General features: G+C 30.8%; 3 protein-coding genes across 3 annotated transcripts; 1 reads left to right on the top strand and 2 right to left on the bottom strand.

Annotated features, from left to right (window-relative positions):
- Positions 1–2331: 2331 nt before the first annotated feature.
- Positions 2332–4831, bottom strand: LOC112743280 (uncharacterized). The gene is made up of 3 exons (XM_025792498.1): positions 3920–4831; positions 2540–3358; positions 2332–2436 (listed from the first exon to the last, which is right to left on the bottom strand). Exons 1-3 carry the CDS (start codon positions 4829–4831, stop codon positions 2332–2334), a joined length of 1836 nt encoding a protein of 611 aa, XP_025648283.1.
- Positions 4832–7059: 2228 nt separating this feature from the next.
- LOC112740663 (uncharacterized) lies at positions 7060–10551 on the bottom strand. Its single transcript, XM_025789261.3, has 2 exons — positions 7767–10551; positions 7060–7684 (listed from the first exon to the last, which is right to left on the bottom strand). The coding sequence occupies exons 1-2, from the start codon at positions 10549–10551 to the stop codon at positions 7320–7322; spliced, it is 3150 nt and encodes a 1049-aa protein (XP_025645046.2). The 3' UTR covers positions 7060–7319.
- Positions 10552–15760: 5209 nt separating this feature from the next.
- On the top strand, positions 15761–22682 carry LOC112744391 (subtilisin-like protease Glyma18g48580). Its single transcript, XM_025793997.3, has 11 exons — positions 15761–15956; positions 16095–16204; positions 16772–16869; positions 17600–17755; positions 18738–18861; positions 19016–19565; positions 20557–20651; positions 20752–21048; positions 21144–21279; positions 21385–21598; positions 21918–22682. Exons 1-11 carry the CDS (start codon positions 15810–15812, stop codon positions 22460–22462), a joined length of 2472 nt encoding a protein of 823 aa, XP_025649782.1. The 5' UTR covers positions 15761–15809; the 3' UTR covers positions 22463–22682.
- Positions 22683–22923: the final 241 nt, after the last annotated feature.

Genomic DNA, 22923 nt, shown 5'->3' with positions numbered 1-22923 from the left:
TTTATTCTTTGACCAAAAAATAGAAATTAATGTTATTAAAAAAAGGGATAAACAACGTCTCTTTCACAAGACCGAAAGTATTCACCAAGGTTCGAATCCAAATTAAAAATTACATGAATTACCATATGAGCTAAGTCTCCACTACATCTTCTTGCTTTCTTTATCTATTTTTTTTTTGGTTTTTCACGGTATCCCCTAACCTGACAGGCCAAAGACTAATCCGTCGCGGTACTGAGCTCCATTTAAAGGTTTGCCGCTGGCCAATGAGTTGCTGGCCAATGAGTTTCTTTATCTATTTAATAATGTAAAATCCCTTCCATTTTATACAAAAAAAAATTCAAACAAGACTATATAATCTCATTTTTTAGAAAACAAAAAGCCTATTTATCTTAAACAAGTCCAAAAAAAATCGGCCCATTTCTTTTTTTATGCTACCTTTACCTTGTTTTATCTACAAAGAAAATCATTTCTATAGATCTCAACAAATGTGGTAATCTAAACCGAAAAATCTTTCATAGCCACATAGATAAAAAGAACACAAGTTCTCTATTAGACCCAACTTGCCAAAAATATTAACATTGCGTTTGTCTTATTACTATTTCATTAGCCATCTAATTTACTGTACATTTGTGCAAAGAAGCTGCAAAAGAATTGCTACTATCGGATAAGCTGTCACATCAATTGAACCTGCAAGTTTGTGCTACCTCAAACGTGTTTGTCAACTACTATGCACACGTAATATCCACTGGTGTGGATGTTTAATGCCATCCACACCATAGAATTCTCCTTGTTAGAAAACCTTGCAAACCAACATGCTTAAACAATCAATGATGGACCTGAAAATTTTATTAGTGGGGAAAAATTAGTATACAATAATAATAATAAATATTAAAAATTTATTAAAATTTATTGTTTTTGGTCATTAATAAACCATCAATATTTAAAAGTGCGAGCTAAAAGTATGTTGTTAACTTACTAAATTAAATGAATTGAACTAATGACTAAAAATAATGATAAAAAATAATAAATTCTGATGATCCTTAAATATTTTTCTTAAAAAATTAATATATATATTTAGATATCTAAAATTAAGTATATTAACAAAATTATAATAATTTAATTAACATATCAAAAAGCATATTAATTAAAAATTATTTTTTCTTATTTTAATATTGTGACAATGTTGTGTTTAATACGTTTAATATTAATACCTTATCAAATATTTTATATCTATCAGATTATATTTTATTGATTATCTTTTATATAATATGAAAAAAAATTACATCTCAATATATAATTATGTGAGAGAGATAAAAAAAAAAAACATAATAGTAAAAAAGACAAAAATTTAAATTAAACAATTACAATTTTTTTTTATATTTAGGTCTAAATAATCAAATATCTTTCTTTTTGTAAATTAATGTTTCAATAAATTGTTGTCATTTAATTGTAGATCAGAGTTGATACTCTATAAAATTTATGGCAGAAATTTTTTAAATGAGAATAATCATTATATGTAAGACTAAAACTAAATTAAATAAAATAATACAAATAAATAATATATATATATATATATATATATATATATATATATTAAAAAAATTATTAAATACTAGTAATATCTTTTATATTTGAGAAGTTAAACTTAGACTTTACTTAATTAATTAATTGGCTAATGTGGCAAGAATTATTATTATTATTATTATTTTTTAAAAGATAAATGTTATTTTATTAATATAAAATAAAAGTGTTTCCATAAGGAAGTACAAAAGAATTGGGTATTCCCATTTATCACCAACTGTGACTGAAAGACTAAGAGCTTAAAAGAAGAGTAAAGAAAATTAGTAGCATCTATCAGGTATAACTCACGAGTTCACGCACTAAATTGCTGGCTTCTTTCACTATCTTTGGTGCCGGGCTTATTACCTTCTCAAAAACACACTGATTCCTCGCTTTCCAAGTGCTCCAAAACAGTGCCGCTATGAGTAGCTAGGGTCTTTTGTCTACCGTCGAATTGAGCCGCTGCCCAAGATAAGACTCGTTGCCACCAATTGAAAAAAGTTTCTTCTTCTCTCATCCATAGGTCAGAGGTTATTAAGTTTAGGCTCCATATTATTGAAGACAGGGGGCATTGGAACAAAGCATGAGAAATTGATTCAGCCTTCAACATGCATCTTGGACAAGTGACAGGAGTGGATGCGAACCGGCTGTGAACTTGTTGCAACACCGGAAGCTTTTCATGAAGACTTTTCTATAGAAAAATCTTAATTTTATGTGGTAATTTCAACTCCCAAATGCTATTCCAGACTCTGTTGTGTATGTTCTGGGGTCTCAATGAAGTAGGAGAATGAAAGAATCCATAAGCAATTTTGTATCCTGATCCAACTTCATATATACCAGATTTTGTCCAGCACCAATTAACTTCATCCTCCTCCTCTGTTGGTTTGATTGAAAAAATTTTATTGCATATATCAACTGAAAAAATTGACTCAATCAGATTTCTATTCCAGCTTCTATCAAGATTTAGTAACGCGCTAACGTAATACACTTGCAGATTTGGCGGAATTGTGAGTGCATTTTGAGGTACATTAAGGGGAACTGGTGGTGGGAGCCAGGGGTCATGGAAGATGCGAACATTAGTGCCGGAGCCTATTTTCCATGACAAGCCTTTCTCGATCACCTTGCGTCCTTCAAGAACACTTCTCCAACCCCACGACGGTACACTTCCTATCTCTGCATGTAGGAAATCTGTATATCTGAAATATTTAGCTTTGAGCATTCTTGATATAGTAGAATTAGGGTATTTCATTAGACGCCAATATTGCTTGCCTAATAAAGCCAAATTTTTCTCCCTTAGATCAAGGATCCCCAGCCTTCCATCTTTCTTCGGTCTTGTCATTGTGTCCCATTTAATCCAAACCATTCTTCGTTCTGCGCCTTTTTGACCCCACCAAAATTGCGAGAGCATGCTATGAATCTCAGTTAACAGCGTGTCCGGGAGCTTGAAACAAAAGAGTGTATAAATAGGAATCGCCTCCCCCACCGCTCTCAATAGCGTGTGCCTGCCACCTGATGACAATAGACTTCTTTTCCAACCCATAATTCTCTTCTGAACTTTATCCTTGATAGCTCCAAAGGTTTCTTTCTTTGATTTTTGAACTATAGAGGGCAGTCCCAGGTATTTATCTTGTGCTCCAATATGTTCAATATTTAGTGTCTGAGCAACTGCTAGTCTTGTGTTCTGAGGTGTGTTGTGACTGAAAAAGATAGCCGACTTATTCAAATTGACTTTTTGCCCACTGAAACCCTCATAGGTCTCTAGCAATTCTAGAATGCTTTGACTTGTATTAGGTGCGCTCTTGCAAAAAAGGATTGAATCATCAGCAAACAAAAGGTGATTAACTGTTTGGCATCTCCGATTAACTTGAACTCCTTGAATTAATCTGTTTTGCTATGCTTTGTGTAGCAAGAAGGAAAGTCCTTCTGCACAAAAAAGAAAGAGATATGGAGATAGGGGGTCACCCTGTCGGATGCCCCTATTTGGCCTAAAATAGCCAAAAGGTTGACTTTCCACAACAACAAAGTAAGAAACAGTCGTTACCAATTTCTTAGTCCAGTTAATCCATTTAGCATCAAACCCCAACTTATCCATAATATACCATAAAAAATGCCATTCAACCCTATCATAAGCCCTGCTCATGTCTAGTTTAACAGCCATCTCATGCTCTGCCCTACTTCTCTTATTTTTCAAATAGTGCATACATTCGTGGGCAATTAGAATATTATCTGAAATGAGTCTTCCTTTGAGAAATGCGCTCTGATTTGGACTTATAATTTTATTTATAATACCTTGTAATCGGTGCACCATAACTTTAGAAATAATTTTATACATAACTGAAGACAAACTGATCGGTCGTACCTGAGTCATGTCACTGGCATCTGGCACCTTTGGAATAAAATAAATTTGAGTATGATTGAAGCTTTTTAAAATTCTGCCACTGTGAAAGAAACTTCTCATTGCCTTAAAAACGTCACCTCCAACTATATCCCAGAAAAAGTGAAAAAACTTAGCTGTAAACCCGTCATCACCAGGAGCACTCTGAGCATGAACACTAAATGTAGCTCTTTTGACCTCGTCCATAGTTACTGGCCTTTGGAGCCTACGGTTCATGGAAGCTGTAACCTTAGGCTCCAAATCCTCTAAGTATGGATTCGGATCAGCCGAACAAGAAAAAGTAAAAATATCGCAAAAGTAGTCCTCAGCTACCTTTGCAATATCCTCCGATTTCGATGCAATCTCATTGTCCCTCCCCACTAATCTCCAAATTCTGTTCCTTCGCATCCTTGATTGAAATTTCTGGTGAAAGAATCTAGTGTTCTGATCTCCTTCTTTTAGCCACTTGATTCTAGATTTTTCTCGCCAATAGCTCTCTTCTTTCAAATATGCCAGCTCCAACTTCTCCTCCAAACTGGTAACCTCCTCTCCCCCATTGATTCCAGCCACCCGCAACTCCTCTAGTTTAGCTTGAAGGTCCTCAATTTCTTTCCGGGAGTTTGCTTTGTGAGTTTTCTGCCATTGAACTAGTCTATGTCTACAAACTTTCAACTTTTGGCCCAAAGAGAACATAGCCGAGCCTACAACTTCCATTCTCCACACTTCACTGACAATTCTCTTGACATCCTCTTCTCTACACCAACGTTCCTGGTATTTAAACCGCCTTTTACTATGCCAGGATTGAGGTTCGGTTTCCATCAAAATTGGAGCATGATCCGAGCCTGACTCTGTGAGCCTGTGCACCACTGCATTCGGAAACATCAACTTCCATTCCATCCCAACTAAATAGCGGTCAAGCCTCTCCTTCACCAAATCCTCTCCTTGTCTTCAATTTGTCCACATGAAAGGGTGCCCCACCATTTCAATATCCACTAATTTGTTATTGTCAATAAAATTAGTGAATGTTGCAATGGTGATTGCTGATTTTTGGCCTCTACCCTCCTTTTTCGCTTGGCTTGTTATTATTATTATTATTATTATTATTATTATTATTATTTATTTGTTTGTTTATTTATTATGAGTAAATTTAATTTTTTGAATATTAATAAATTAAACTTATATAATGCAATAACTTTTATTATTGTGTTAATATTTAATAATATAAATTTTTTAAGGCATAAATAAAATTTCTTTAAATATAAGGACAAATACACATTACAATAAAGATATTATATACATATATATACTTATTTTTTTCTAAAAACTCAATGGGGACCTTAATGAATAGGTCCGTGCCTGTGAACAGTTATCTACGTTCTTTCTCAATTAGAGTAAACTACGTTCTTTCTCAATTAGAGTAAAGTATTGTTTTTGTTCCAACGTTTGGGGTAAGTCCTACTTGTGTCCTTAAAGTTTAAATCGTCCTATTTGTGTCCTTAACGTTTAAATCGTCCTATTTGTATCCTTAACGTTTATAAAAGTGATTCAATGTTATCCTACTATCAATTATACTAACAAATCAGATTATATTTTTCAATTATTCTCACTTGAATGTATTCATTCTCAATTAGGTCTCACTTGAATGTGGTCGATTTTAATATTATACCCACTATTTGTGTTTAGATTCAATTATGACCCTAGAAAAGTGAATTATGTAAATGTTATAGGAATTAGTTTCAACATTTGATGAGCTATTTTTCGGAGTAGATCATCGATTCTATCCCAGACATTTGTATTCTAACTTCAAGAGATTTTTAAAACTCAAACTAAAGTGCTCATGATGTGTAATTGACGACAGGATAACATTGAATCACTTTTACAAACGTTAGGGATACAAATAGGACCAACGACGATTTCATTAGATATCTTACAACTAGAATCTCTCTTTTTTCCGATCCAGTTCCTCCACCACCGCGAACCCCAGTTAGATTCAGGGATGATACACTTTTTAGTTATTGGGAGAACTCGAGTACTCTCTTTCGGATCCAGGAAAGAGCTCTCAGAGATCTTTTTTCTTTTTGGAAGATACATGAGCGGAACAATAAACCTATTGATATTGGCAGAATCTTTTGAGTCTTCCAATGTATCATTTCTGAGTCCAATGGAATTCATAGGTATAGGAAGAAGCCCTGTCAAATAGAGATCTTTTCTTTCGACCATCTTTCGATTGTTAATACGATATATAAGGACCGCTACTACAAAGAGTACTACATCCTTGATCGTAAAATATCGATTGCTTGTTGAACCCTGTGAATTGCGTGAAAGTAGGATACTCCAAATTCGTGAGTCCAAGAGCACAAATAAGATTTACCCCAAACGTTGGGGACAAAAACGATACTTTACTCTTCTCAATTAAAAAACAAACCTAATTTTCAAATCTCCAAAGTATTATGACCATACTATTTTATAAAAAAAATATTATATTATATTACCATACTAACTAGCTCTCACATTCCAGTCAATTCAAAATCTTAAAACACCGAATTAATGAGTATTTTATTTTATAAACTTTCACTTTTCTTTATTTTGACCGATGTCATATTGAATTTCCTGAAACACCTGTATAATTACTTAATCTCTTCTCATATTATTATTGTGCTTTGAAATGATTGATGTGTGCACTAGTATAGCTTGAATTCTTAATTAACAAAAAGGTTTTCAATTTTCAATGTAATTTAGGGGTCAAATTGATAGCTGAGTTTGAAGGACGACGCTTCGTTAAGTTGTTGTATCCGTGTGTCGGACACATTTCGGACATAACACTCACCAATATTTGTTTGACATGTGTGTCTGCTGTGTCCAACTGTGTCTTAATAAAAAGTAAAAAAAAAAAATTTCGAACACATTTAAATACACCTAAATACCATCACTTATCAGCGTATCCAATCTTATTCTTAACATATATTCTTGAAATAAATTTAGATATAGTATATATTATTATTTATTAAAATAAAAAATATTTTAAATATTTGATAATTAAAATAATATATTAAAAATAATTAAATAAATTAATTTATATTTTAATATCAATAAAATATCAAAATATCATTACGATTTATCTAAAAAATACTTTATCTAAAAAATACTTTATATTTTATATATAGCCTTCGTATATGAAAGTAAGCTTTTTTTGGGACTAATTCTTCTATTAGCGCAACATACGACTCTACTTTTATTCATGCATTAACACAACAAACTTATCTACCTCCTTTGGTAGGCACAACAACATCACAACACACTTATCTTTAACAAAACACACCAATCTAATTAAATAAAAAAAAAAATAAGAAAGGGATGCTGAGATGAATCATATAAGTGGAGTTTGTCATTCTTCATTGAGCTGTCCAATTCTGATGATAGGAAACTGGTGATTAGCAAAAGGCAATTTTCCTATCATAAGCTCTTTGGACACTTGATGCATGCTTGGTCGAGATTGTGGACTGTGGCTCAAGCAATTCAGTGCCAACTTTATGATCTTCATGATATCACCAACCATTAATTCTTCAGGATGTGGAGGTCTCTGATCTATGACTTCAACCAATAACAAATTGCAACTGATTAATGCTGTTGATGGTGACAACAATGAACTTATCAGATCCCCAGGATGCTTTCCCATAAGAATCTCCAAACAAAGCACTCCAAAACTATATACATCACATTTCTCTGTCACTTCCATTGTCTGAGCTAGCTCTACATTTAATCATTCAAATTTTCAAGTTATTCATAATAAAGCAATGTATTTATATGCTTAATTATTTTTATAAATAGTTACCTGGAGCTGCATAGCCAAAGGTGACTGCAAGTGTTGTCCAACTTGACCCAGGTTTCAAGAACTTGGCTGTTCCAAAATCAGATACATGAGCTTCATAGTCTGAATCTAGAAGAACATTCTTGCTTGATATGTCGCGATGAACAAGAGGGGGTATGCAATCATGATGCATGTATGACAAAGCATTTGCGACTCCTTTAACCACATTCACCCTCTTTTTCCAATCAAACAGAGTTGCATGTGTTTCATCTCTTAGTACTTGATCCAAGCTTCCACCTTCCAAGAACTTATAAACCAGAAATGAGAACCGCGAGTGCTGGCAAAAACCATACAGCTTTATGATGTTTCGGTGCCTGATTTCTGTCAATGCTTGGATCTCATTTTCAAATGATTTCAAGTTGGATGTTTCTGTATGAAGCTTCTTCACAGCAACAACCATACCTGAAGGCAACTCAGCCCTGTAAACAGATCCTTGCCCTCCAATTCCAATGATATATTTGTCATCAAAATTGTTGGTGGCTTCAATGATAGTTTCAAATGCCATTTTCCCATCATGGCTCCATATTGAAAAAAGTTCTTTTGGCTGTGTTTCTTGATTTGTGCCTGTTTTCTTTCTTGCTTTTCTACAAAGAATATATACAGAAACAGCCACCACAGAAAGCACAAGTACTAGTACTCCAAAGACAAGAAGCAATACCAATAACATGACCTTATGATTTTTGCTGATAAGATTGCTTGGACATGGCACCAAGCCAGATACATTACCACACAAGCCTTTGTTATTTTTCAATGATTCAATTGAAGAACTAAGAAAGGCTTTATTGTTTGGAAGAGGGCCTTCTAGTTGATTGTATGATATGTTGACAGAAATCAAGCTTGACATGCCATCAAAACTTGATGGAACTGTCCCAGAAAGATTGTTGTGTGAAAGGTTCAATAATCGCAATTCCTTCAACTCTCCAAGCACTTTTGGTATTGGTCCATTCAACAAATTGCCGCTAAGATCAAGAGAGTAAAGAGTTTGCAATGATTGAAAATCAGAAGGGATACTTCCCTCTAGTTTGTTGTTGCTCAAATTCAATTCCAACAAGTTGGGTAACTGCACAACTTGTCTTGGTATGTTGCCACTCAATTCATTTCCTGCTAGGTGCAAGATTTGAAGACCATGCAATGATCCTATATCTGATGGAATGTTTCCTGAAAGATGATTGTTGCTGATCTTGAGTTCAAACAGTCTTCTCATATTTCTTATTTCATTTGGAATCTTTCCACTCAAATGATTAGAAGAAAGATGAAGCCTTCCTAGATTGGTAGCCTCAACAATTTGTATTGGTATAGCACCAGAAATATTATTATTGGACATCAACAAGTTCTGAAGATTATGGCTCTTCCCCCAGTTTGGTGAAATTTGACCATAAAATTTGTTGTCACTCAGGTCAATATGCACCAAATTAGGATAAATGCCAAAATCTTGTGATATGTCTCCCTTCAAATGGTTCTGCTCTAACCTTATTCTAACAAGACTAGAGCAGTTCTTTAAGGTACTTGGTACTGGACCAGTGAAATGGTTGTGATCAACATTGAAGAAATTCAATGAACCACCTAAGCAAATGTTAGGTGGCAATTGACCAGTGAGATTGTTTGAGGCTACTAGAAAGTCAATCATGTTGGTAATGTTATTAATTGAGTGTGGAATGGTGCCAGTGAGTTTGTTAAAGGACAGTTCAAGAAAGGAGAGCCTTTTCAACTTTCCAATTGAGTCAGGAATAGATCCAGAGAGATTGTTTCCTTGGAGATATAAGGATTCCAAGTTGATCAAATTGCCAACAGAGGCAGGAATGTGTCCTGAAAGATTGTTAAAGCGGAGAAAAATCTCAACAAGACTTGTCATGTTTCCAATTGTGGAAGGAATGGATCCGGTGAGGCTATTCGAATCAAGTTGAAGCGAATAGAGATTAGACAAGTTTCCTATAGATGCAGGGATGGATCCAGAAAGTTGATTGCCATCAAGCCATAGCAATGTCAAGTTAGACATGCTCCCAATGGAGGAAGGGATTGTACCATTGAGGGTGTTATTAGAAATTGAAACTTCATGCAAATTGGTCATGTTACTAATTGTAGAAGGGATATTACCAGAGAGAACATTTCCTGACAAATCAAGATACTCAAGATTTGTTAACATGCCAATTTCATGGGGAATGGAACCAACAAGATTACTCTCAGCAATACCAAGAAACAAAAGGTTTCTTAGTTTCCCAATCTCAGGAGGAATGTGGCTAGAAAGATTGTTTTCTCCTAAGTCTAGATATGTCAAGTTGGCCAAGTTTTCAATGGAAGAAGGGATAGGTCCACTTAGATGATAACACAATGAAAGATCAAGCTTTTGTAAACTCCTCAGTGTCCACAATTCTTTAGGGATGGAACCCTCAAAATGATTTAAAGAAAAGTTCAAAGTGTTGACTTTTGACATGTTACCAATGTGTGAGGGAATGGTTCCATGGAACAAGTTGTTGTATATGTTTATGGAAATGAGGTTGGGAAATGAAGAGAAGCTAAGACTGTGAAGTGTACCTTTGAGTCCAAAGTTTTCAAGATTGATGGTTGTGATGGATTTTGATTTGTCACATTGAATTCCTTTCCATTTGCATGGACTTGTCCCGTTCTTCCAAGATGATAACATAACTTGGCTTTGGTTCTCAAGGCTGGCCTTCCATTTTAAGAGTGCATTTGCTTCACTTGATGAAGACACTTGTACTATAAACACACAAAGCAATATTAAGACAACCATTTTTTCCGACATAATTGGTGACATGGTTCAAACTTCAAAGGATAATGCAAGATATATATTCTTATGTTATCTTAGTAGATGGATTATTTTTGTGTTTATATATGGTGGTGAATGATGTAGAATTCGTGTTAATATATATACCGAGTGCATGGCACGTGAATAGTTTACGATTCACTATTGGAAATTCATGCACAAAGGATATCCACATTTACGAACTATTCTTTCCTAATAAAGACATGATGGACTTTGATTTCTTCACCACATGTGGTAAATACGCCCTTCAGTTCACAACATATTCTCTTTCTTCAAATGTCGTGGCTGCTTCGATGTTCATAATATATATATCATTTTAACATTTTTGTATGAATTGAAGAGCGTGCTCATGAGTTACAAAAGAAAGAAATAGAAGGTTTAAGATCTTAATTTCTTTTTACGAGTTTAACATAAATAATAGAAATTTGAGAATTTTGTTATATACTTTTATAATTTTATCATTTACCAAAATATTTGAGATAAAATGGTAAATAATAATAAATAGGAATATAGTAATTTATTGGAATAAAGAGGTAAATTAAGTTAAAATTGGTTGAATTTTTTTTATGTGGAAAATTTTGAAAATGTGGAGTTTGCAGATAAATAAAAATATCTAAAACTCTTGCTTTCTGAATGTTAAATCTCGGGAAGAATATTTAACCTTTTAAAACCTTCCAAATTTCTTCTAAACTAAACAAGAAAACACACCTTAATTAACTAAACAATCCCAAAAGCAAGTTGCAATGTTTATTTCTATTAAAATACATTGTTTTTATTAGTTTTTCTCCTCATGATTTATTTATGTCCAATAAATTTTAAAATTAATATTAATGTATTTTTATTTTTGATGTTAAGAATTTCCGTCATATATATATATATATATATATATATAGTTTAGTTTTTTCTCCATTTCTTCTCAAATAAAGCCACGTGTTTCACAATTTACATTACCTTGATTTGAGTCTCCATTACTTTGAATTGTCACGCACCGTGTAAACAAATGTCATTACTAAGCAGTGGTACATAATATTAATGTGGATTTTTTATGTAAAAGAGATGACACGAATTCAATTATTAGCAAAAGAGAAGAGTTGAAACCATGTGTAATCAATAAAATTGAAAGAGTCAAAGAGTACGTAGGATCTTGTGGTTAGAAATCATATTTCAAAAATAAATTAAAAATTTTTAGGTTATACCACATTATTCTTTTATTAGACTTATGATGGAATTACTATTTATTTTCAAAGTTTAAAATAAATATTTAATCATCTCCAATTTGTGACGGTTGAATATAAGAATCTGCAATTTTAGGTGAGTATTGAGAGACTTTAATATTTGAGTTATAGCTTCTTTGTTGATGATACTTATTTTTATCTCTTTTATTACACCTTTAATTTGTGTGAGTAATATAGGTGGCTTTCTTTAATTTGCATTCACATATTACATACATGTGACTGCTTTGTTGAGAGCCATATATTCTAAGTACCTTTTAGACTTTGATCTTTCAAGTCTCAACCTATCTTTAATTTGTCTGCTTTGCGTATTAGTATTCATATGTGACCATGTTGAGTTGGGTTTTTTTGAAAGAGAAGGTAGGATAATTGGTATAACTGAATTTAGTCTAAAAGTTTTTAGTGGTGTAGAGAAGGAGGGTTAAATTTAGGATATTTTTTATATTTTTAAAATTTGAAAATTAAAAACATATTTTATAATTTTATTATTGTTGTGTTTGTGATATCGATAATGGAGGGGATAATTTAATTTTATATTATAAAAAATGAAATAAAATAAAATAGAAAAGAGAATATAATACATTTATGTATTCTAATTTAATCACTTTGTGTAATGTGATTTACATCTAATATCCACCATAATTATGGTAGACTTTTCATTATTTTTATCAAAGATTACAAACACCAATTCTCTAGAATTCTTCCTAATCCTATTCACGACGAACTCAAGCTCTTACCAAGTTTGTTTCGGTTAGGTTCACTCCTTAAACTCTCAATACTAAATGCTTACTCAACTTAATAAGAAAACTTCTTAGATTCATGATTACAAAATAGAAATATATCAAAAGAATTTTGACATAATAATGAATATTTTTTTTAAGTTAATTCTTTTTACTTTTTCTTTCAAATAATTTTTTTCATATACCCCACACATATATTACCTTTTACCATGAGAAATACAAAAAAAAAAAAAAAAACTAAAAAAATAAATATACCATGTACCTTCATGAAAGAAAAGAAATATGTGATAATTTAAAAGTTATGAGAAAATAAAATTTAATTAATTCTCTTTTTATTTATCATCGAAAAGGTAAATCTGCCAATAAATTTTTGACCTGGTGAATTTCATTTTTCTATTGCTAGTAAATCTGCTACTAACGTACAAGATAAATCTAATCTGACGAAAAATTCAACGACATTGAGTATTTTTTTTTTTTTTTAGTGATGAATTGAACTTTATCTTTGTGAAAGTTTGTTTATGAACTCTAGCCCACAACAACCTACTGTTCCGCGTTCTCACTTTAGCTTGTTTTCAAAAGATAAAAAACTCTAACACACAATATCTGAATTTTAAAATTATTCTCACAAAGAAAATCATCCTAACAGTGCTTTAATAACTTTTATTTTAAAAACTGAAAAATAACCATTTTTTTTTCACAAACTCTCTTTCCAAACATGCCCCTGAATTCGTGAAACACATGCATTCAATTCAAAATGTAATAATGAACGGAATGAAAATAAAGTAGAAAAGGAAAGTTCATCAGAGTCAATAAACTTCTATAAATAAAGAATAATGAAAGATAAAGGAAATAAAAGTTTGTTATTATTAATGTTGCAATTTGTAATAAGTGTAAAGAGCGTATCACATAAGAGAAAATAAAGAAAAATAAAGAAATGAAAAACTTATTAACTTAGCACCTTAAGATTTTGAGTTGTATGTAATATATTTTTATCTTATATCTTTTTATTTTTATTTCGTTCTTTTCTAAAATAATTTTAATAGTAAAAAACTCTCCAGGGTCTAACAAAATCTACAATAAAACGTCTGAACTCAAAAGCAAAAAACTTGGGGGAATTTCTTGGAATATATTCGGAGTAATAATGTGAATTGATTCGGATCTTGTATATTTTTTATGTAAGTTTTTTTTTTAAATATTTAACGTGAAAGTTAAGAAGTAGAATAACATAAAAAAAATAAAGATGTACCAAAATAAAGTTGATGTAAGTATCTCATTATTGTGGTATGATAATTTATTGCATGCTTTCGCTTTAGACATGAAAAGTATTTTATAGTTAGTTGTTTGTCCTTACATGAAAAACATCTCACTTTGAACAGTATATTTGACTGTAAGTAGATACTATATGGAACACAAAACATGAAAGAGCCTAAATGATAATTTGAGAAAAAATTAGCTATAAAATTTTTGAAATACATTATAAATGCGTTTTAGAAACATTCACTAGTTCCTTGTAAAAGTTCTTTGAGGAAATTCCTTAAGACATATGGTGATGAATTGATGGGAGAAAACATATATATATGTATGTATATATTATGACCCCCAAAATAAAAGGGTTAGTTACGCACGAAGAGGAAAGAAAAAAGAGACCTGCTACACATACAAATTTTTTTGACATACAAGTTTATACAAGTTAATTCTAACTCAATAAAATTCACTTTTATAATGCAAGAAAGAAGAGGAAGAGTTTTGAATTATACAAAATTTATCAATACACATACACCAAAAATTTTTAAACAATACAATATAAGTGACTTATATGAACTTGTATGTGTAAATAACTTGTATGTGAAGAATAATTAAAAAAAAATTGTCAATTAAATTATAAACTACTTTTTTTTTTTAAATTTAAGTAAATATAAAAGAATATATATATATATATATAAATGATTATATTTGTAATATATTTTTCATACGAATTTTTTTTTTTAGATTTATGTGATTTTTTGTATATTATATCATGAAACATTTTTTTTTTAAATTCGAGCCGATAAAAAGAGACAAATAAATGATTATATCTTTAACAAAAATTATATAATAATAAATCTTCATACAAGAAAAATAAAATTTTAATGAAACTAAAAGAATGAAAATCAAATATTTATTCCTTTTTTCAAGACGAAGATATATAAGTCCTGTTAAATTATTTGAGTAGTTGAGACAGAACTCAGTGCACAAATGGTGAAATAAAAAATTTGTGCTTTTTCTGTCTTTGCCTTTTACTAGAAAGATAAAAAAAAATTAATTATTACGGAAAATGTTCAAAAATATTATTGATGATTATTAGTAGTTAAAGAAAGTTGTTTACATACATCTCTTGATTATATAAAATAATCATCTAGAATTTTTTTTTTTTTGACAAACTCTTATTGGTACTAGGTAATATAATTATCAAGGGTGAAAGATAAGTGCGACAACAAGAGGCCAGGTAATGTAAAAAAAAAAAAAATACCTCTTTTGTTGTAATTGCTTTCGAGTATTTTTTTTTGAGAATTAATGCCCTTTAAAAATATATTTATCATTTTTATAATGGGTAAAAATTTACATGAGTTGTGTTTTAGCGTGAATGTTGTGATAGTCGAAATCTATTAAATGACAAATTTATCAAATTATCTAACCATTTTTAAATATTAACTTAATGTAATATATACATGTAAATCTACCAAATTAATTTTTTATAATATTTTTTTTGGTGATCGAATTGACCCACAACCCAACAAAGAATCTATACTTCAATTCTTAAATCCTAAAACACGCAGGGTATTTTATATATGAATTTAATTTTGATGTACTGTAAATATAAAATAATTTTATATGTGCATTTAATTACATAATACTATATCAATAAAAATAACTATTTTTTACATTGATAACGTAAATGTGAATGTTCATCCAAAAAACGAATATGATTATAGGACGGCATCAAAATTAATCTCTTTTATATATATGGCACTTAAAGTAAGGACTTGTTTGCCAAACAGCATACCCAAAGAATAAATCTAATACTTTATATTTAAATTAGTTTTAATTAAATGCAGCCATAACTAAAGAAGTTAATTATTGAGAGGGAAACAAAAAGTGACGAGAATACAGTGTAGCTCAAATGAAATTGATAAAACGCACTTTAAATATACTTGGAATGTTAAGTGTTAATGATTGAGTAATAAAATAATTCAGAAAAGAAATCTCTGTATATATGAGTGCTAATTGTGTGCCCCCTAATCCTGCCAACAACTACTCCTTCAAAACTATGGGGAGTTCCAATATTTACTATCTTCACCTTATTCTTTCATCGTTTCTTCTTTTCACATTCTTCCCGGAAACTGTCCATGGCAGCAAAAGGGTATGCTCTCTTGAGATTCTGCTTTGAAAAATCGTAGTAATAATGATGAATTTCCCATCTTTTTTTTGTTTTAATTTACACATACATTATTATTGTTGGTTTCTTTTCTTATTATTATTATTATTGTTTTTTTTTCAGTGTTACATTGTATACATGGGAGCACATTCTCATGGACCAAGCCCTACCACTTTAGACATGGAAGCCGCTACAATTTCTCACTATGGTCTACTAGCTTCAGTTTTGGGAAGGTATACAAATAAAGCATGGATTAGCAAGATGTAGTAATTTGATAATATATCATCAATTCTAAGATTACTACTCACATAAAGTCATTTTCATAGGAAGATGACATATGAAATGGTTAAATAGTTGAACTAATTATTTTTAATTATTATTTTTATATAAAGATAATTTTATGTGAGTATTTGTTTTATAAATATTATTAGTATATAATAGTTTGCTAATGATGACAAATGTTATTTAACAAGATTATATTGTTTTAAAAATCTTGTATATGCTACAACATAATTAAATGTTAATTAATACTAAAAGTTTGAGAAAATAAATATTATCACTACTTTGAACTTATTATAATAATATTGCTTCTTTTTTCTATAAAATTATATAAATATATAATACAAAAAATATGTATAAAGTGACATAAAAAATGAAAGTGACATTATCATTTTTCACAAATTTAATGATTTTGCTATAATGAAATTTTTTGGTTAGTAGATATTAATTCTATTTTGCTATGTATAGCACAAAAAAACATATAATAATGGACTAAGTGTGTTTACATTATTTGATAACAGCCATGAGAAAGCGAAAGAAGGCATGATTTACTCATACAATAAGCACATCAATGGCTTTGCAGCTTTACTTGACGAAGAAGAAGCAGCAATTATTGCAAGTGAGAATATACTTCATTCCAACAGTGTTTTTACCACACGAATTAATGTTAATTTTTAACCTAAACTAACAAATTGGTCCACCTATCGTGATTTAATTAAAGGGATACGAAATTAGACATCAAATTGGAGCAGATGCAGATCTAAATCTAAATCCTTGTTTTCAACTTGCTTTTTTTTTTTTTTTTACCTTTTGTCACCGACCCTATTATGTGCTGTCATTGACCCTAGTATGTCCCCAATATCCCCTATATGCCTTATGTAGTAATGACATTTTTCATGCTTTTATACTTATTTGATATATTTTAAAATATATATTTTTATATAATAATTTTAATAATTAATAAAATAATAAGAAATATTTTGAAAACATACATTAAATATAATCTAAAATCATGCTAGTATTTTTTTTATTGAATTTAACTCTAGAGTTAATCTTTTTTCAACTAATATTAATATTAATCAATTTTTTTTAAAATTATTTTTATATTTTAAACTCTAAATTTAAAATTGTAAATTTAAATTTTAAATCTTAAATAATAAATCCTCAAAAAAATAGAAATAAAAAATTTTACAATATAAACATTAATTAATATTAACTAATTAAAAATTAATTTTTTATACTTCTTCTTAATTTTAAATTTTTGTCAGAATTGCCTAAAAGTTATTCATCAATTAGTCATAGCCGGTGACAATAACTGACATGCAAAATGTGTATTTTGGGTGGGACAGAAAAAGCGAATGTGGTGTCAGTGTTCTTGAGCAAAGAGCGCAAACCTCAAACCACAAGGTCATGGGAATTTCTTGGACTTCGCAGAAATGCTAGGAACACTGCATGGCAAAAGGGTAGATTTGGTGAAAATACAATCATCGCCAACATTGACACAGGTAGTATAAAATTAAACAGTAACTTATATCCAAATTATTCTTACACATTAGAAGTGAGAAATTAATTAAACTTCTAAACATTCTATGATTCAATTCGTTCAATGAGGTAATTTTATTATTCTTGATCCTACACAAAAAACTATTGTACATTGAAAATGGCTGGTAATAATCTATATTTTATTTCTATTACTTCAGATTCTATAAAATTATTATGAAAAATACTCACATAATAAAAAAAACTCTGCTATGCTTTTTTTAGTTTTTTGGCATGTTTTTAAAGCGTGACAATAGAATTGTTTTTTTTAGTATATCTCTCTATGAAAATAGTATTGTAAATCTTAAAAAGTTTGATATGTTAAATTGAATTATATATTTTATTAAACTATCTAATAATTCATAATATTATTTTAATGTAAAGATGTTTTTAAGAGAGTATCTCCCCATTATTATTTCGGTGATTAATCAAAACACATTGACAAGGAGAAAGGAAAAGAGAAATTTGTAGAAAGTAAAAACTAAAGAAGTGAGCATTAGAAGTTAGTCAGTTAGTGTGAGCATTAGAAGTTTCTGGTTATAGATACTGACGTGGCAGAGTTAGTTAGTGTGAGTAGTTAGCTCTAACTGTATATATATCACGTAATTACCTTGCTAACTGATTTCTGGTATTTTTCACACACTACCAATCTGTTTTTACTTTTTACACTTCAAATCATGTAAATAACTGCTAAATAAGAACAAAACAACATGATTATTATGGTGTTTAAAAATATTTGTCTAATTTATTAAAAAAAATTAAAAATAAATATTTATTTTTAAAAATATAAAATAAATAATTATTAAATATTTAAACTTTATCATAAAAAATAAATTAAATAAAAATTAAATACTAAATTATAAACACCATAAAATTCATTACAAAATAATGTATAATATATGTATGGAAATAGATAACCAAACTCTCTCTCTCATTCTCGTTGTACAGGGGTTTGGCCTGAATCCAAAAGCTTTAGTGACAACGGATATGGCCCCGTCCCATCAAAATGGCAAGGGGGCAACGTTTGTCAATTAGACAAGCGCCCTCGTTCCACAAAAAATCCTTGTAACAGGTTATCATTTTAATTACATTCCTTTTTAATGTTAATGTACCGATAATATAACAGGGATATTTAATTATAAATTGTTGTATATTAAAACACATAAATCTGATGTATTAAACTTAAATTCTGATATATGTTGAATGAATGTGAAATAAACATACAGGAAGCTAATTGGAGCAAGATACTTCAGCAAAGCTTTTGAGGCAACGAATGGAAACATCATCAGCCCAGCGATGCATACAGCACGTGACTTCGAGGGGCATGGCACTCACACTCTATCAATAGCCGGTGGCAATTTTGTACCGGGAGCGCATGTATTTGCAGTTGGGAACGGCACCGCAAAAGGTGGGTCCCCAAGTGCCAGAGTGGCAGCTTACAAAGTTTGCTGGTCTCCCACAGAGGAAAAGAGTTGCCACGAGGGTGATATATTGGCTGCAATAGACCAAGCCATAAGCGATGGTGTCGATGTCATTAACCTCTCTGTTGGTGGTCGCCAAGTTGTAACTGCACAAGACATCTTCACCGATGCGGTTTCCTTAGGGGCCTTCCATGCAATTTCTAGAAACATCTTATTAGTTGCCTCAGCTGGGAACGATGGACCTGCACCTCAAACTGTTGTCAATGGTGCTCCTTGGATCTTCACCATTGGTGCTAGCACAATAGATAGGGAGTTTCGCAGTACCATTACCTTCAGTGACGGTCGACAAATCACGGTATCACACCCAATCATATAACATTACTTAGCTATATTCTCTCCCAACATGTTTAATTTAACGTGGATTTTGTAAACGAAAAAAAATTTGGTCAGCACTCAACCAGAAAAAAAAAAAAATGAACAATCCTATATCATTGGATAAAATCTCACACCATTAAAAATATCAATGATAACTAATTAATAATTACAAATCACAAAACTTACTGAATTCCTAACACTACATAATCACTCATTTTGGGTTTTTGTTTTACTTTTGCCATAGTGTTTTGCTAAATATTATTAGTGAATTGATAAGTATTTTTTTATGTTTGAGACAATTATATTATGGTGATTATGATAATTATACGGACATGGTTGAAATTAAAATTATATTTTTTGTTATTTTGATAATATTTTTTTAAACAACACTTTTAAAAAAATGTTGTATAATAATAAAAATATATTATAAGTTTAACAATATTTTTTAAAACATTATAATTATAAAATGATTATGCTATGTGTACATTAAAATCAGTTTCTAAAGTCAGCCACCAATATAAAATACATATTAAAATATAAATATATGTTAAAAAAGTGTTAGGAAATCGGTAAATTTTGTGATTTATAGCCATCAATTAGTCATCATTAATATTTTTAATGGTGTGAAATTACATCTAATAGTATGGAACGGTAATACTATAGAAACAAAAAAACAGCCAGAAGTTGTCTTATTTAACATTTATTAATTATCACAATAATTAATAAATATTAAATAAGACAAATTATAACTATTTTTAGCTGATTTTTTTCTGTTACTAAACATTTTTAGATATAAAATTACTTATTTTTCTTTTATTAGTTAAGTACGGATAAATTTTAATAAAAGTGATCGCCTAGACTTTGTCATATAAAAAATTGACTTTTTAACGAACTCATCATACCATTGTGTCTTATATCATATTGTAATCTTGAAATAATGATTTCGGTTTCTTTTTCCCTCTCTTTACTAGGGAGGTAGTCTTTCAGTAACATTGCCACCTAACCAGGCCTTTGATTTTATCCTGGCTACTGACGGTAAACTTGCCAATGCCACAATTCAAGATGCGTAAGTTGTTTATACTAGCTACCTTCCTTTGTTATAATTAAATCTCTGTTAGAATTTGAAGTCTTAACCCATATGCTATTTTTGTTGCATATGTATATAGTCAATTTTGCAGGCCAGGTACACTTAACCGTACAAAAGTTGCAGGTAAAATTGTGAACTGCTTGAGAGAAGGGAATATAAAATCAGTTGCTGAGAGTCTGGAAGCAAATGCTGCGGGTGCAATGGGAATGCTGCTCGAAAATCAACAAAAACAAGGCAAAACAGTTAGCGATGAACCTCAGATGGTGCCCAGTGTCAATTATCGCAGTCGAGGGAGGGGTCCAACGCCTGGATACTTTCCTAACTCCCTAACATCCCACAATTCCAATCCTTCTTATTATGACGTCATAACTGCCACGTAAACTATTCTGATAAATAGTCCTTACTTCCTTACTACTCACGTGAAGTTGTTTTCATGTAAAAACAACCATATTTTTCTTTGATTATTACCAGAACTCCTCCTTCTCCGACGCCGTCTCTTACAGTAAAACTCTCCAAAGCAACAACGGTGGTAGGAACAAAGCCAGCTCCAGTTATGGCTTCTTATTCATCTAGAGGACCCAATAAGATTCAGCCATCCATACTCAAGGTATGTACTTACATTTGTTATTTAAGAATATTTTACTTTAGTATAATAATAATCCTTAATAATAATCTTGAATTAGATGGCTGAATTTGGTTTGGATGATTTCAGCCTGATGTGATTGCACCTGGAGTAAATATACTTGCTTCATATTCACTAGGCGTAAGTCCCTCTAATCTTGAAACTGATCGTCGTCGCTTCGAATTCAATGTGCTTCAAGGAACTTCTATGTCCGCCTCTCATGTTTCTGGTATTGCCGGACTTCTCAAAACACGTTATCCTGATTGGAGTCCTGCAGCTATTAAATCTGCAATCATGACCACTGGTATGCTAATGATCTATATCTATATCTGCTCTATATATACATATCATAGCTTCCATAGACACACTAGTTGATGCATTATTTAGTATAAAATAAACATAGAGAGATAGAAGGACGCGCGCACACGCACACTTTAATTCATGTAGCTAACTCCACCTAATGAGACGAGGTTTTGTTGTTGTTTGTATATATATATATATATATATATATATATATATATATATATATATATATATATATATATATATATATATATATATTTAAGATTATTAATTTTTTACCTATTGAAGTGTGTATGATATCCTTGATTCCATTATTCCAGCAACCACACGGGACAACACAAATAGGCCGATTCAGGATGCATTTGATCGTGATTTAGCAAACTCATTTGATTATGGGTCAGGACATGTTCAACCTAACCTTGCAATGGAGCCAGGACTTGTTTATGATCTTCACCTTATTGATTATTTGAACTTCTTATGTGCATCTGGATACGACCAACAAGCAATTTCAGCACTTAATTTCAACAAAACTTTTGTTTGTAAAGGAAGTCATAGCATTGATAACTTGAACTACCCTTCAATTACACTACCAAATCTTGGGTTGAGTCCGGTAACGGTTATTCGTACATTAACCAATGTAGGCCCTTCAGGCACATATAATGCAAGTGCCAAAGTGGATGGATGCAAAATTACTATCGTGCCCAATTCCTTGACTTTCAAGAGAATGTATGAGAAGAAAACATTTAAGGCCATAGTGCAGGCATCAAGTGTGATTCAAGTTGATAAATATCAATTTGGTGAAATGATATGGACAGATAGAAAGCATAGAGTCAGGAGTCCTATCACAATCAGACGCCGCAAGTGAAAAATCTTGTGAATTGAGTGTGTTAATATTTGTTACTAGTATGTATGTATGTGAAATAATAATGTCTGTAACATGTTATTACTATAATATTTAACTGTTGTGTACTTGTGTATGTGCTTGCGTAACAATAAATTTATGGATGCGTAACAAAAAATTGCTGAACATACTTGTATCATTATTTATTCTAATCAAGAGCTGAAATCGATATTCAATATCCAAATTTGTTTTGTCTTAATTTCCTGGTTAGATTTTGTGTTTTGATTTTTGTGTCTATTTTAAAGGCATGTGCAACACCGTGGTATCTTGAGTTTTGTGTTCCTAGTTATGGATTTAATAGAGTTCAAAACAGAATGATTATGCAGAGTAGAAGGATTGAAAGAGAAGAGACTTAATCTAAATTGTTTTCTGTATTATTGTTAAAGTTAGTTTTCCATCTCTACCACTCTCACTACTGATAGCTA

The sequence above is a fragment of the Arachis hypogaea genome, chromosome 14 (genome assembly GCF_003086295.3).
Source record: "Arachis hypogaea cultivar Tifrunner chromosome 14, arahy.Tifrunner.gnm2.J5K5, whole genome shotgun sequence".
Taxonomy (NCBI): Eukaryota; Viridiplantae; Streptophyta; class Magnoliopsida; order Fabales; family Fabaceae; genus Arachis; species Arachis hypogaea.
The sequence above is the reverse complement of the archived record's forward strand: the minus strand, read 5'-3'. Positions and strand labels throughout refer to the sequence as shown.